At 37.2% G+C, this 14,781-nt stretch overlaps 1 protein-coding gene across 1 annotated transcript in view; it reads left to right on the top strand.

The window, feature by feature from the left end:
- Positions 1-206: 206 nt before the first annotated feature.
- WWC3 (WWC family member 3) overlaps positions 207-14,781 on the top strand; it is a gene marked incomplete at its 5' end in the record, with an annotated part of 40,974 nt that continues 26,399 nt past the window's right edge. The window contains 3 exon segments of the mRNA XM_009697330.1: positions 207-365; positions 2,574-2,647; positions 11,742-11,984. Coding sequence (XP_009695632.1) covers positions 207-365; positions 2,574-2,647; positions 11,742-11,984 — 476 coding nt within the window.

The raw sequence follows: 14,781 nt of genomic DNA, 5'->3' as shown, positions 1-14,781 counted from the left end.
TCTTTTAAAAGAAGTTTATTTCAAAGCAAAGCTTCTGCATGATAGTAACACTATGATGAATTTTACTTTCTGTAAATAGCTCTTTATGGGCAAGGTACCTGACATATTTCTAAAATAGATTTTTATACATTTTTTTCTTTTTCTATTAATAAAAGATTTTTTTAAAAAAAAAGAACAACTGATTTTTATTTTTTTTCTTACAATCTCTTCTGTAGAGCCTGGCCAAGTTAACAGATGGATTCAGGAATAGCTGTTGTATTACAGATTCCCTGCAGGATCTCCAGCACAATTCTAGTTCACTCAGCGACTCCTGTTTACCTCAACAACACTGCGATGCTTGTTCTCAGACTGACATCACTGGAGAGGTATGCATTCCTATGTGAGACATTTGCTGTAGAAAATAAGCTGCTTTTGTACTATAGTGATACATCATTATTTCCTGGTTTAATTTAAGAGGTGTTGGCTGTAGCAGGACGAAAAATCCAAAGCAGTATTGGTGGCGAGGGAGTTGCTTTTACTTATTGTTTCCAGAGCATATGAGCAGCGGTCATGAGTGGTGGGCTTTGTGGTTCTCCTACTTGAGTGTGGCAGAGGCGCGTATCGGCATTGCTCACAGGTCAGTGACAGGTAAAATCGGCTCCCGGACTCAGCCGGCCTGACAGAGCACTTCTGGTGTCATCACTTTGGTGACCACAGGCTTGTCTCTGAGTAACAGCTCTTGCTGAGGTATCCATGAACCTCTTCTCTTGATGTCACCAGCTCTGACTTACTGATACTTGTAATGATGCAGGAAGGAAGAAAACGCTTTAGCCAGCTTGAAGTTGCAGTAGAGACCCGGTTGTGCAGCAGCATGAGAAGTGTGAGATGTTAGTATTGTGGTAGTAGTGATGGATTATTTTTTGTCTGTTTGTTTTTTAAATCTTGTTTTTTATCATGCTTATTGTCATTGTTCATATATATCAAAGATGTAAGGTAAACATCTGTTCCTTTCCTCTGTCAAAGACAAGGGAAGTAATTATTAGTCTCAAAGTATTTTTCTTAAAAACCAGCAAAACTTCTGATGTAGTCTGTCATACCTTGATGTTCAAATACGCCTTTAAATATGATATTTGAGAAGAACATATTAGAATTCCTTGGAAATAGTTCTTTGCGAATGAAATTGTGTATTGCAAATAATAAAAATTTGGCTTGTACTAGTACTATGGCAACCTAGCTGTTCTTGCACAATAAAACATTTGCTTCTGTGGATGAGATTGACCACAAAGCAAGATGACAACCTGTTTGTACTTTGTTAGTACCATAGTTTGGATGTTACTCCACATTTGGTTAGAAATTTTTATTGAACTATGTAACTTCTTGATTGTAGGCTTTTATCATCCCATTTCTCCTCTATTGTCCTCTTTCACTGCTGACTAGTTGCCAAGTTGGATGTCTCCAGAGGGCTTTTATCATCCCATTTCTCCTCTATTGTCTTCTTTCACTGCTGACTAGCTGCCAAGTTGGATGTCTCCAGAGGACCTCTACAGAAGAGGAAATCTGTGCTTTTAAGAAGATATACTTCTAAAGCATCTAAAAAAACTTAGCTAACACTAGGCTGTCTTTCAGTGTGTTAGGTAGATGGTGCCTCTGAGATGTCATTTTTCAGACATTTCATGATGGATGTGATTATTGAATTCCAAAATGAATTACCAAAAGGAACACTGCAACATTTTCCCATTCACAATACATATTGAGTGCCATACAAGGCAAGCCAAGTACTGTCTGAAAATTGTGTTTACCAGGTATAGTTTTTTTGTTAGGAAAATAAAATTACATAATTACGTTAATTATTTTCCTAAATTATTAGTAGTGGAATGGGAGTAAAAAAGAGGTGGATTTTTTACGTGTGTGATGATGAAGATAAGCCAAGCAGCAGCTAGATGAGAAATCCAGAGGTGCAGCAATGCACTTAAATAGGGACTTGGGTTTTAACTGTTAGGCTGTACACAAACCTTTTGAAGAGGGGAACTGCTGATGCCCTAAGATGGAGAGAAGTTGCTGTAGAAACTGGACCGTATACAGTAGGAGTGGTAGCATAAATGCACATTCTACAACTGCTTCAAGGATCAGGTGATGTTTTTGTAATAGTGTTTAAAATGCGCTAATGATCTAAGCGCTGGGTAACAGGTCACAGTACAGAGAATGTAATCTGAGTTACTTCTTGTTAAACTATCGATAAAATAGCTGTTTCAAGTAGTAAAATATTTCACTTAATACTCTTTGTATTTTAGGCTTGGATAAAGTTGAAAAGCTTTGACCATTCATCAATGATTCTATTTGCTAACCCTTGATTTTCAGGGTCATAATCTATTGAAAGGGCTCATTTATCTTCTGTATTTTTAATAAGAAACCAGTTTTGTATTTCTAAAGCATAAAACTGATTTTTATTATGTTATTACTTAAAGCATTGATACTTCTTAGTGCGTCCAATAAGTAAGACTTACTTATCCCTTTCTTTATTGTGAGTGTGTTTTTAAAATCTCATTTCTCCCTCTCTTTTTTCCCCCTTTCCTTGCTCTTCAACTCTGCAAAAGTTTGGGTTTGATGATAAAACAAGACTTGTAGACAAAGTAAGACTGAACTGGCAATATGAAGAGGCCAAGAAAAGGTAATTAAAGATAAATTTGTTGGTTTTTATTTTTACTCTTGTGATTATAGTTTTCAAAGTAGAACTGGAATGAGACTCCTAGCTGAAATATCTTTAGGAAGACTAATTTCCTTACTATTGAGTAGTTCACAGATAATAAAAGCTTAGGTAAACATAAGACTTTCTCATAAGATTATTACATTTGTTTGCAGAGATAAAGCTAAATGTCAGCCCTGTTCTATACTTGTATAAACACAAAATTGCACTAGTTTAATTTAACTGTCGTACACACCCTCACCCCCCCTTCTTCTCAAACCTCAATATAAACAGTCTTTAAATTTACGCTTGTCAGCCTGGTCTGTCAGTACCTTTGGAGCTTTGCATACCTGTGTTCTAAGTTCAGTGTACTGAGATTGTGAACTCAGTGTGAAGAAAGAATGCAGAACTTCCTGTGAGATAAATGAAGATGTTCAGAGCTGAACAAAAAAGTGCGTAAAAATAAATGTTGAGATTAAAAAACAAAATCTGATAAAAAATTAAAAAAAATACTTCAAATAGATTCATTCTTCACTAGGTCCTTCAAGTTAATTGCTTATCATAAGTATTTATTTTTTGAAGATCAGTCTTGCAGTGTTTTTTCATGGCTTTGTAAAAGTAATGTATTCTTATTTAGTACTATTTTAAAAATAATATCTACTAGTATAGTTAGCGGGTCCTCATTTAACCTCATTGTTTTCAAACTATTTGCCACATATTCAGGACAATAGTGTAGGTATAGATGATGACTTGAACACAGTAATTTTATACACTGATGAGTATTTTAATTTGTCCTGATAGGACATTTTCCTATTAAAATTGACTGACCCTTAAATGATTCTGTATAATTCTGTATAACTTTGAAAACCTTAGTTTTTTCATTTCTTTTTAAGTTAGGATTTTTCTTTTTTTCTTTTCAACTTTGTCTATTTTGCCAGTTTTTTACATCTCTCAGAACAAGGGTTAAAAAAAAAGTTCAATACTTTTGCCTCTTTTTTTTTTTTTTTTTTTTTTTTTTTTTCATATTACGGTGACTTTTTCTTTGGGGGAAACTGTAATGCTGTCATATGTCTTGGCAGGGATTGGAAGCTTTATAGGCAATTCGCCATTTTGTTCTTGGAAAATTTATCTGCATTTGGATGCAATACAGGCTTCAAGAAAAAAATTAAATTGGTGCAAGCATGTTAGAGCTACACAGCTAAATCTTCAGGATTTGTATGGGAATGAAAGTCTGCGTTGTAAAATACTGCATGTGAATAGCAGTGACTATTACCTAATAAAGGTTAAATAACTGGGGAAAAAAAGGGCAAAACAAAAACCCATCACTGTGCTGTTTGGTCATAGGCTTAGCCCTTAGCACTTAATAGCCCAGTGATAATTTCAGGGTTCATGACAGCTGCTGAAAGAGTAGGATAGAATTTAGTTTTATACTGTTTAGTTTAGCAGAGCCACTGGTGCTGTGAAGATTATATTAAATTTATAGTTTGGTTTTCTGACATACCTTGTCTATGTGTTTTTCAAAACAATTCTCCTCTTGTGTGTTATTGCAGGGAAAAGATTGGGGGGGGTGTTGTGTGTGTGTCATCTTGTGTTGTTGTTTTTTTTTTTTCCCCTGTTTTTTGTTTGTTTGTTTTTTGTAGCAGAAGCATTTCTCAGCTGGAAATGCATGGAATGCAGTATTTCTGAACATCAGAAGTGAGCTGGGGTTTGATGTTAATTAAGTGTAGAAAATCCGGGTAACTAACCTTCCAACGAGAGAACAGTAATTGCACCAAGGGTAGTTTTGCTATCCCGGGATAGCGGCTCCGACAATGGTCTGTTATTTAGCAAAAGCATGTTAGTCGCTTTAAAATAGTAGCCTTATTCTGCCCAGTATGTTGTACGGAAGTAACCAGCTTTCAGCTTTTGAGTGGAACTGCACAAAGCTCATTGCCCCTACCAGTTATCTCTGTGGTTGCATTCTTCATTTATCATGCATTCCTTCCCCTTAACTTGCTGGCATTTCTGTAGGGCTTTTGTCTCTACTAACTATCTTTGTGTTCGTTCTCCCTTGGCTGGTGAAATATCTACTGTTACTGCACAGTGTGGGTGACGGAATGTGCTGTGATGGATTAAAATCTACAAAGTAGAAAATTAAAATGCTACAGTATGTCACAACTGTAAAGCAGTATATTATGACTACTTGCTTGTCAAATGGGGTGTGAAAACGTGTAGCAAGTAAGTACAACAGACAAACTGTCTTATTTCCAGGTTTTAATGGGAGACTTTTAAAAGGCAGTGTAGGAGAAAAGTATGTCTTTTCCCTTAAAGGAAAGCAGGAAAAGAGCCCCACAAACTGAAGGGCGATGCGTTGCATTTTAGTCACTCTGAATCTAGCCAGAAGATCATACAGCTCTAGATATGAGCAGAATATTTGCTGTATGTAGTAAAGAAGTTTTTAAAAATACAAATATGTTCTCTGTATATGGTGTCTGAGCAAGGAAATACAGTGTTGGGATTTCTGAATAAACTACCCTGAGGAATTCGGAAGATGAAACCCAGTGATAGTACAAAAGTTGGCTTATACTCCCCAAACATCTCTCTTCCCTCAAAAGATAATTTGATTTTAATTTCTCCTTCAAAAGTCTGTCTAACTACTGTGTGGTTTGGCTTTTGTATAAATTAAGACATTCACGTAGCTTTTTTTTTGCCCCTTCAGTTTCCCACTGGAAGGAAGTTGGATAATTTGCAATTTAATTTTTCCCATGAGTATTTCAGATGTTGTGAGCTGTGGGTTCTGACATCTTCAGCACGCTGGGGAAGAGGTTCTCTCTCCTGTGTCTGATCCAGGCTCTTGAAGGAGGCGTGTAAATTCTACTTTAACTCATCCATCACGCTGAAGAGAGGCTGAGTCATTTCTGCTCTTTACTCTTCTCTTCCCCCCCCCATTATTTTTAAATAAACTGTACCTTATTTCCATGAAATTTCTTCTCTCAGATCTGTCAGTGTGGCCCTCCAGAGAAGCCGGAGGGAGGGAGGAAGGACGGTCTTTTTGAACAGACAGCCCCAAGTTGCCTGGATAAATACTGTTTTCTGTTTCAGTTGCTATTTCAGTGAGACCACCTCTCATGAAAGCCTTTGCACGCTGGAAAGTATACCCCTCAAGCACTTTCCTGAATAGACTGATTAACAGAAAGAGAAATCAAAAGCAAATTGTTTTTCTTTGATAACTCTTAAATTGTGCAGTTCAAGATAATGACTACATGAAGCATATTAGCAAATGATCATGAAATATCATTGCTGCAGTGCCTCTGATCCTGTGAAGTGTATTAATCAACAGATGAAAAATGATCCCTCCAATAAGAAGCACCAAAATTTTTGTGATTTTTTTTTTTTTAAGTAATCCAGTCTGATGGTAGCTGAGTTTAATGAACTAATACATGGAAGCATCTTCAACTACCTTGTCTAATTTCGGTGCAAAAGCAGTAATTTGTTTAAGCCTTCTGTAAATTTGAATTCAAAGATGTTATTATTCAATTAAATTGTTTAAATCATACAGTGGCTGTTAACAGATTTATTTTAGCCTTGAAAAAGCCACCTCCTTAGCTATACTTAATATTTCCTCATTCCTTTTTAGAATGTTACTTCTTTCTTTTCAGTATAGTTGCTGAATAGTTACTTTGTTGCAAACTTGTCTCGTTACTGAGATTAATTTCAGTTGGGCTTTTAAAAGCACTAGCACAAGCAGAAGTGTGTCAGTGCAATTTGTGCTTGTACTGACAAAATACATATTGGTTGGATATTGAGAGCAACATTCCAGTACTAATGCAATAACATAGTCAAATATTTTCCTGTTAAAATTCATCTTCTGTAGGCAGATTTCAAGGTGTAATTGCCTAATTACAAGTGAAATTCAGTGGATTTGTATGCTTTATTCTGCTTTATTCTGCTAAACTAATCTGAAAATCTGATTTAGGGATGAAGTAATTTGTCTGATGTATCTGGCTCAGGCATGTCAGCTAAACATAAATCTCTCAATGTCAGTTTTTAAACATAAGACTTTTTCTTTGGATTATAAAGGGAGCTGAGACATGCTCTTGAACTGTCTTTAAAGTTTTCATTATACTAGTTTACCTGTGAATTGGGGAAAATACTAATTCGTCTCCTCCATTGGTTTTGGCAGGCTTTGCAGTTTTCCTAAAGGTGAATACCTAGTTTTATCTGCAAAATGCCAGTGGACTCTAAAGGTTTCATGAGTGTCTTAAGCCAATTTAAGATCTCCTTGTTATTGAATTGGACTGCCAGGAAGGCTGGATATTCTACAGAGCATGCTGGTGTTGTCCGCCAAAGCCACAGTGGCACATACTTGCAGGAACAGCCAAAGTAGACACAGTGGAGAAATTTTGTGAGCATTTGGCTGAGTTCCTCAGCTTCTTGTTCTTTCCATTTCTTTCTTCCCCTTTCTCTAGCCTTCCCCTCTTTGGATATAAATCGTAATCCACTGTCAAGAGGGTCCATAAATACCAGAAATTACCAAGTTCTTACACTCTTCATTGTGTGTCTTCAGTCCCACAGCCACCTCCTCCGGGTATTGCACATGGGAGAAGATCCCTGTTACCTGAAGTGGCAGAGAACTGGGTTCAGTTATAAGACCATTAATCAGCCTAAGGATCAGAGTAAGCTGGGCTGGTTTATGTTGATCGTCTCTGTGTGTTTGTGTGATCTTAGCCACCGTTCTCCAAATCATAACTGTGGAATTTTTTTTTTTATTTATTTTATCCCCAGCGTTCTTTCTATTCCACAGTTAAGAAAGGCCTCAGCTGTAGAGTGGTCTGATATGTCACCCAAAAGTCTAGGCATTTAAATGTGGGGGAGTATTGGGCTTTTCCCTTGGAAAATTCAAACAAAGTAAGTTTGAAGAACTTGTTTAAGGTAGAAGGACTTGTAGGTTAGGAAGTGCCAGCTGTAGGATACCTATATCTTGTCCCTTTTATGAGCATAAGTTACGACCTTTGTATGCTTCAGAGATTTCCCTCCCCAAGACACCTGTCTTGTTCATAATCTGAATAATGGTCTAAACATGGGGTTAATTGTAATTGTAAATTAGACTCTCTCATCTCACAGAAAGAGATTTTTACTTTAATCTCACTTCTTATGCTATATTTTTAATAAATAATGTCTTCTAAACTGAAATGTTCTGGAGCTGAGCAGTATAATTTCATTAGTGCTGGCGTCAGATGGCAGTCTTGAAAATGAGATCTGAGATGCTAACAAAATCTTTTAGGTTCCCCAGATATTTCTAACGGCAGAAGGGTTGCCCTATTTTGTCAAGGGGGCTCTGTGTAGATATATAACGATTCAGACATGCTGTAAATTCTGAAAGTACATGCTTTTTTGCCCCCATGATGTGGTTTGTATAGTAAACTACTGGCTGTAGTGATTTCCACCCTCATGCTATGTCTACATTATCTTGGGCTAGGCGTCATTCCAGTTACATTAGTATGGCCATTTCAGGGCAAGTTTGCCATTTCAAATCACTGTTTACTTAAGATCACCAGGTTAGACCTTTGTCATCCCATCTGTACCCCTCCTGCTTTTCTGCTTAACAGGAGCTGTTACATTCATCTCCGTTTGAAATTTTTAAATACTGAAATAAGCAGCAAGTCAGTCTGCCTACCTAGGAAACTAGTCATTTGATACCACCTACTCGAGCGTGGAATGCAAGCTCCTCAGCACTTGTTATGCAAGGATGGGAATGGGCAAAATGCCTGGAATGTTGATGGCTCAAAATTAACTGTTTTTTCCCCAGGAATGTATCAGTAGGGACTTTAGTATCTGACATTAGGCTGGATGAAAGTACTCTTTTACAGTGACTACACTTAAGAAGTAGTGTCTTAAAAAATACCCGGTAAGAAGGAAAAACGTGTTTGAAAAACAGAGGCTTCATAAAGGATCCTAAATATTCCCCCCCCTTTGACTTGACGTAGCTTGCAATTTATTGATTTATTTAAGTGGGTGTTTAAGATAGTGAATATACGCACTGAGTCGGAAAACATGAAACAACCACTTTTTTTGTAACATCCCAGCAGTGAGAATGGCTAGTGTAGTATAGGTATAAAATCTGGCATGGACAAGCACAGTGAAATTGCTTATTTATGCATTTACTGTGATTGGGAAGAAAACTTTTGTTGGGAGAAGACAAACTGCTATTATGGAACATGCTTCAGATTTTTTTTTTTTTTATTATAACTTTAGCAGGACTGAACATGAGTCCTCAGATATTTTTCTTAAGTTTGAGTGAGACCATAAAAGCCTTGGGGACATTTTCTAGCCAAGGAGATAAATTTTAAAAAGTTTATCACTGGTAGCTTTTTAGAACAACTTACTGCACAGAGGGAGTCCTCAGTGGAGAGCAAGTAACTAAATTCCCCAAAACTTTGGTTCATTTGCAGGAAATACAGGTTGCAGAAAACTGGCTTATTGGTGCTGAAGTTCCCCTCGCAACATATTTCTGCATTATGTAGCATTTTGCAAGTGCTTTTTCTTTGCTTAAAGGGAAAATGTGGAGACAAGAAGAGCTAACTGAAATGCTAAGAGTGTCAAGGGGATCAAAATAAATACCTAATCAGATTTTGGAACTCTTCAGTGATACAAACCTTGTCCACAGCAGTGCTTTTCCCTTTAATAACAGTATAATTAAGTTACTGTGCGACAACTTCCTACTTTCAAAGCATCATCATAACAGAAATTGAAGGGGAAAACCCCAACTTTAAACTGGAATGTCATACACAAAGGAGTTAGGTGCTCTCAGCAAGCTCAAGTCTAAATTAAAACCTCTTGTATTGAGGGTGGTGGTTTACTCTACAGCCGAGCGGATTCAGTGGTTAACTAATGCTGAAAGGGGGGATCCCACCTTCCCCTCTTGCCTGCTGGTACTTCTCTCTGCCTTGTTGCGTACGTTAGAGTTTATTTGCTCCTATGGTCAGCTTCTTAACCAGCTCACCCTGCATTAGAAAAATAGCTAGCAAAACAATTGTGGGTCTTAAAATGAAGGAGAGGGTCAGTCCGTCAGCTATGTTATAAAACAACCTGGAGACTTCACCAGACACATCTTGTCTTTCATCCACAAGCTATGGTGCACGCTCGCTTGCCAAGCTATGATAACTCAATTGTACCTGAATTCTGTAATTCCATTGAAAGGACCTTGAGTCCCCATTTGTTTCATTTGGCACTGAACACTTGAAAATCAAGCTGTATACGCCTTCAGGAGTGTTTACTGAATCTTTAACAGCGTAGCGGCCTGGGTAAGGGAGAGGAGGGATCCTGACTCTGCTCGCTCTTCCTGGCCCTGACATTTGGTCGGTGGGGCGAGGTGTTCTTCAGGAAGCTGCATCTGGAATTCATGCACAATAGCTGAGGCGTGAAATATGTAGAACTATAAATATCGATTCACAATGGTGCTTTCAGTAGCTATTGGCAGGAAGTTGGTTATTAATGCAAGGAGGAGGAAATGGTATTGAAGGGCTTGATAAAGTATTCTGCTTTAGACTAAAATGTAACATAATACCCAAGTTCTTTACTTGCTATAAATGAAATTTAAGGGGGGGGGGGAAATCTCTTTGACAAAATTCACAGTAAAACTCCTATTCATATATGAATGCAGTCATTGCGAAATGGCTTATTGATACTTTATTTCCCTTCCCCTGACAATGATGGCCAAATACTTTCCAGATGTCAGTATGAAATAAACGTTGCATGGGTTTTTGTTTTTAGATGGGGGAAAACCTTACCTTTGTGATGTCTATGCCTTTTCTTTTCTTCTTAAACACGTGTTATTACACTGTGGGTCTTCTGTTTGCTTGTTATGTGCTTTTACCTTGCTTTGTTTGTTATCTTTTCTTTCTTACCAGATATTTTGGAAAAAAAGATTACTTTAAATAACTTGTCGGGTCAGCAGAATGAATGTGTATGCCACTTTTATGGCTGGCTTTAAATGTGCTTTTATTTATTTATTTAAAGGGGGATAATCTTTTATGGTGCACTGAACTTTGAATGCTACCATTTCGAAGTGAAGATGAAACTGAGGTGTACAACTGCATAACTGTTGTACGGTTCTTTAGTTTCAATTGTTCAAAAATCAGAAAGCTAGATCTTCTCTTACTTACTTTTCGTTTTAACTCTAACATTCTAAAGTGTCTAAATTGCCAGTTGTAAGACAAGCATATATACCTAGCAGTAAAAGAGTGTTCTCCCTGTTGTATGCCTTTTGATTTTGCCAAAAGAAGCATTTGTGAAATTTCTAGCTTTAGGGTTCTTTGTAATATTTATAAGAGTTCAAAATTTGGTTTTAGCAGAACATTTTCTTAAAATGTCAACTGTGGAATTATTCTTAAAACTGTTGTTTCGTGTAGTGGTTCAGCATATTGAGATGTAGGAAACTACTTTTGGCTATAAAGCCTACTACAAAAAAAAGTTTACTTATTTAATTGCTTAATTTAATGATGAATCCATCTAAAGCCATCTGTATTTTGTAAACAGTAAATCTTTTTTCAGACCTATGTTTTTGTTTTATTGACAGCTTGCTTAGTCTTAAAATTTTGTTGTTGGTCAGGACAGGACTGCCTAATATTTTCAGGCCCTTGAACCATTCCTCTACTAGGTGGGACATGAACATACGGACCTATTGTCACTAGATAAGCATCTCCCCTTCATCCCCTTCAACTTCTCACTGCACTTTTGAAATCCCAAGTTAAGATCTGATAGTGGAAGAAAGAGGAATGAAAGGATGTTCAACTTCATTTGCTGTACAGGCAGCAAACTCAAGAGCTCTAAAATATGAACTGATTTATTACAAAATGAGAAAGCTATGAAGACGGGTATTGTCCATGTGATAGATAAAGGCACTGTAGTCCTTATGCAGCTACACACTTACGAGCACTTGCAGTTCTTTAATGTTTTAAAAATACACAAAACAAAATGAAAAAACACCACAGAAAAAAGTCACAGAAGTCAACAGGTGTCACCTTTTGGTATTTTTCCTCTTAATTGTCTTCATCTTTGTCTCTTGTGCATTTTGAAATATATTTATCCTCTTTTAAAGAGTTTCGAATATACAGCAGCAGCTGGCCTTGCTAGATAATGAATCTTGGCCAGGAATGGCTGAAGCGGACAGGGACCGTCTTCAGCTCATCAAAGAGAAAGAGGCTCTTCTTCAGGAGTTGCAGCTCATCAGTCAGCAGAGACGATCCCCAGAAGACATTGCACGTTTGGAGGAAGAAAAAAGACGCTTGGAGGATGAAATTCAACGGGCTCGAGCAACGTCTGCTCATGGGGCCACTGAAAGGTTTGGGAATTTAAATCGTTTCCTTATCTACAGTAAGATCCATATAGCTAGTTTCAAAAGGAAGAGTAGAGTATTTCATTGTGCTTACGAAATAAACAAAAAAATGTTACTAGAGTAATTTGCTTTCAAAAAAGGAAGAGACTGCTCCTGACTACCATTATTTAATTCTGTCTTGAAGTTTTCTGGAGGAGGGTAAGAGTGATGTCAACTACTTAGTTCTCCTTTCATTCATCTAAAAAATCTGAACAGGAAGAAGAGATCAGAATAGAGTCACAAAAGATGCTTGGAAAAAGTCTGAGTGATATTCTCTGATAATAGAGACCTGAGCAACAGTACCTGGATAGTGAGAGATTTTTCTGTTATTTTACAATGGAGTAATACTCATCTGCAAAAACATCAGAACAAAGATCCTTTTCTATATTTGATTTCCTGCCTTATAACAGGAAAGTTAAATGGTTAAGTTTTTACTGCGTTTTACATAGAATTTTTCCTTTTAATTTGCAATCTCAGCAGTGGGAGCACATCCCAACTCTGACATTCAGAGAACATTCAGAGACTCAGTAAACAGAGTCATTCTTGAAAACTTAAATATCAAGTTATGTGTAAAAACAAACAACCCCCAAAACATATTAATGGCAACACTGTGTTTGTTTCAAAGTTGCCCAGTTTTTCCTGTAGCCAAAGAAATGGACAAAACCTCTTAACCTCCTCTTGTTACCATAGACTGCTTCCAGTGAAAGCGAGAAAGTGCTTGTTCTTGTTTCCCAGACTTGCTTCTCTTAAATGGTGGTAAAAACCCAGGTTTGACACTTGAGGAAAACTACATGAACCAGCTTTAATGTGATCTGTGTAAAGTTTAATATTTGCATAATTAAGACACTTTTAAAATATTTGGAAGTGCCTGCCTTATACAAATTTTGACAACTTCAGTTCCTTTGAAAAGGCTTACTTCAGACAGTAAATTCAGGCAATAAATAGAAAATTCACAGCCAACTTACTATTCCATGTTATATATTTTGCAATTTTTGCAATATTGTTACATTGGCTTTCCAGCTTAAACTGACAGAAAAGGGAGTTCACTTTACACTGCGGTGTAGTGAGTTTTATTTGTTGGTTTTGGGCTGTCATGTTAGGTAGTGCATACTATGTTGGCAGGAAGGCAAAGCTATTTTTCCATGTAGTTCATGCTGTGGAAACCAGTGTTCCAATGTAATACTTGGTATTTCAAATGCTAGCAAGAAGTTGAGTAGAAGTTAGAATAATATTGAAGGGCAGTCTATTTTTGTATAACAAATTGGAGGAAAGCTTAACTATTAGTAGCCCTAATTTATTTGTTTATTTGTTTTAGGCTTGGGAATAACCAAAAACATTCCTAGTTCTGCTTTTCTGCTTTTTCTCTTTCTACTTTCTCCTAATCATGAAATACAAAGAAGTTTCCTCCTTAAATAATTACCAGTTCTGTTACTGAGTTTTAAAGGCACTGAGTTACGTGCAGATCAGAACTAACTTAAAGTCTGTGTGACAGATGGGGTTTTTCGTTGGTTTTCAGGGGGTTTTTGTTGGTTTTTTTGTTGTTTTGTGGTTTTGGTGTTGTTTTGGTGGTTTTTTTTATTTTTTTGTTTGTTTGGTTGGTTTTTTTTGAAGATTGGCTAGCAGCATTGGTTGGAGGCATCTCTTGCCCTTTAGTGCAGGTACCTCCCTTACAGCATTGATGACTATGGAGTGTTTTGTAATGTGGATGATGTTGATACCCCTTCTTTCCCCTGCAAGCTTTTGAATCAGTTAAGTTTCTAGCATCCATTTGTCTTTTTCTTTTGGTTCCTCTATGCAGTGCCTTTATCATGTAAGTTTACATAGCTGAGCTGCAGCCTTCCTTGCACCACTTGATTAACTTGGTCTGGCGTCCACAGAAGCAGGAGGAAAGCTCCAGCATTGCAGGCCCTGCGATGTGCAGCTTCTGCCGGGCGGTTGCAATGGAGGGAGCCTGCCCAGAGGGTGGAGGGGTTGCTGGAGCGTAGCCATACAGCCCCTTGCCAGGATAGGAACTGCCGAAGTTGGAGGCCGAAGAAGCTGAGTGACTTATGTTTTCACTGCTAACAAAGACATATTTTTTTTGTATCTCAACCATCCAAAGTTTATTGAAATCAATGCTGCCATTTTGTTTTATCCAGAAGGACTCCCTTTTTGTTGGTTGGTGTTTTTTTGGTTGTTGTTGCTTTTTTTAAATCCTTCCCATTGACATGTTGAATTCTAACAGCTGTCTTGGCAGTTGAGGAGAGTCTGAAGCACTCAAAAGTTTGATCTGCTTTTTCTCCAAACTGTCTGTCAGGCAATTTGTAAATGCAGGGCTGGAGCAGTAACTTTCTTGGATATACAACTGTACAACACAAAAGAGAGAACCACTCTGTTTTTATTTTGAAGTTCGGTGATTGGGCTTAGAAAAACAAAACACCAGCAATACTTAGAATTCTGGATTCAGGAAAAGAATAAATGTGATATCAATAGATAAAATCTGTTATTTGAAGTTTTAATAATCTCAAAATACAGAATTGAAGATATCTTATAGGTGTATGAGACCAACAGTCTTATAGGTATATTCCACTTGTGTTGTGGCAGTGGTACTGAGTAATGCAGCTGCTTGTTATCAGAACGAGCAAAAAAATAAGTCTCAGCGAGAGATTTTTGTCGTAGCTTAGGATTCAAAATGCTATATCACCTGCTTAAATGTAATATTGTTTGGAATATTTTTTTCCTGCCAAGGTGACAAAATTCATAGTAGTTCTCTGTATTTTACTGG

Source organism: Cariama cristata, unplaced genomic scaffold (assembly GCF_000690535.1).
Source record: "Cariama cristata isolate BGI_N322 unplaced genomic scaffold, ASM69053v1 scaffold7683, whole genome shotgun sequence".
In the NCBI taxonomy this organism is placed as follows: Eukaryota; Metazoa; Chordata; class Aves; order Cariamiformes; family Cariamidae; genus Cariama; species Cariama cristata.
The sequence above is the reverse complement of the archived record's forward strand: the minus strand, read 5'-3'. Positions and strand labels throughout refer to the sequence as shown.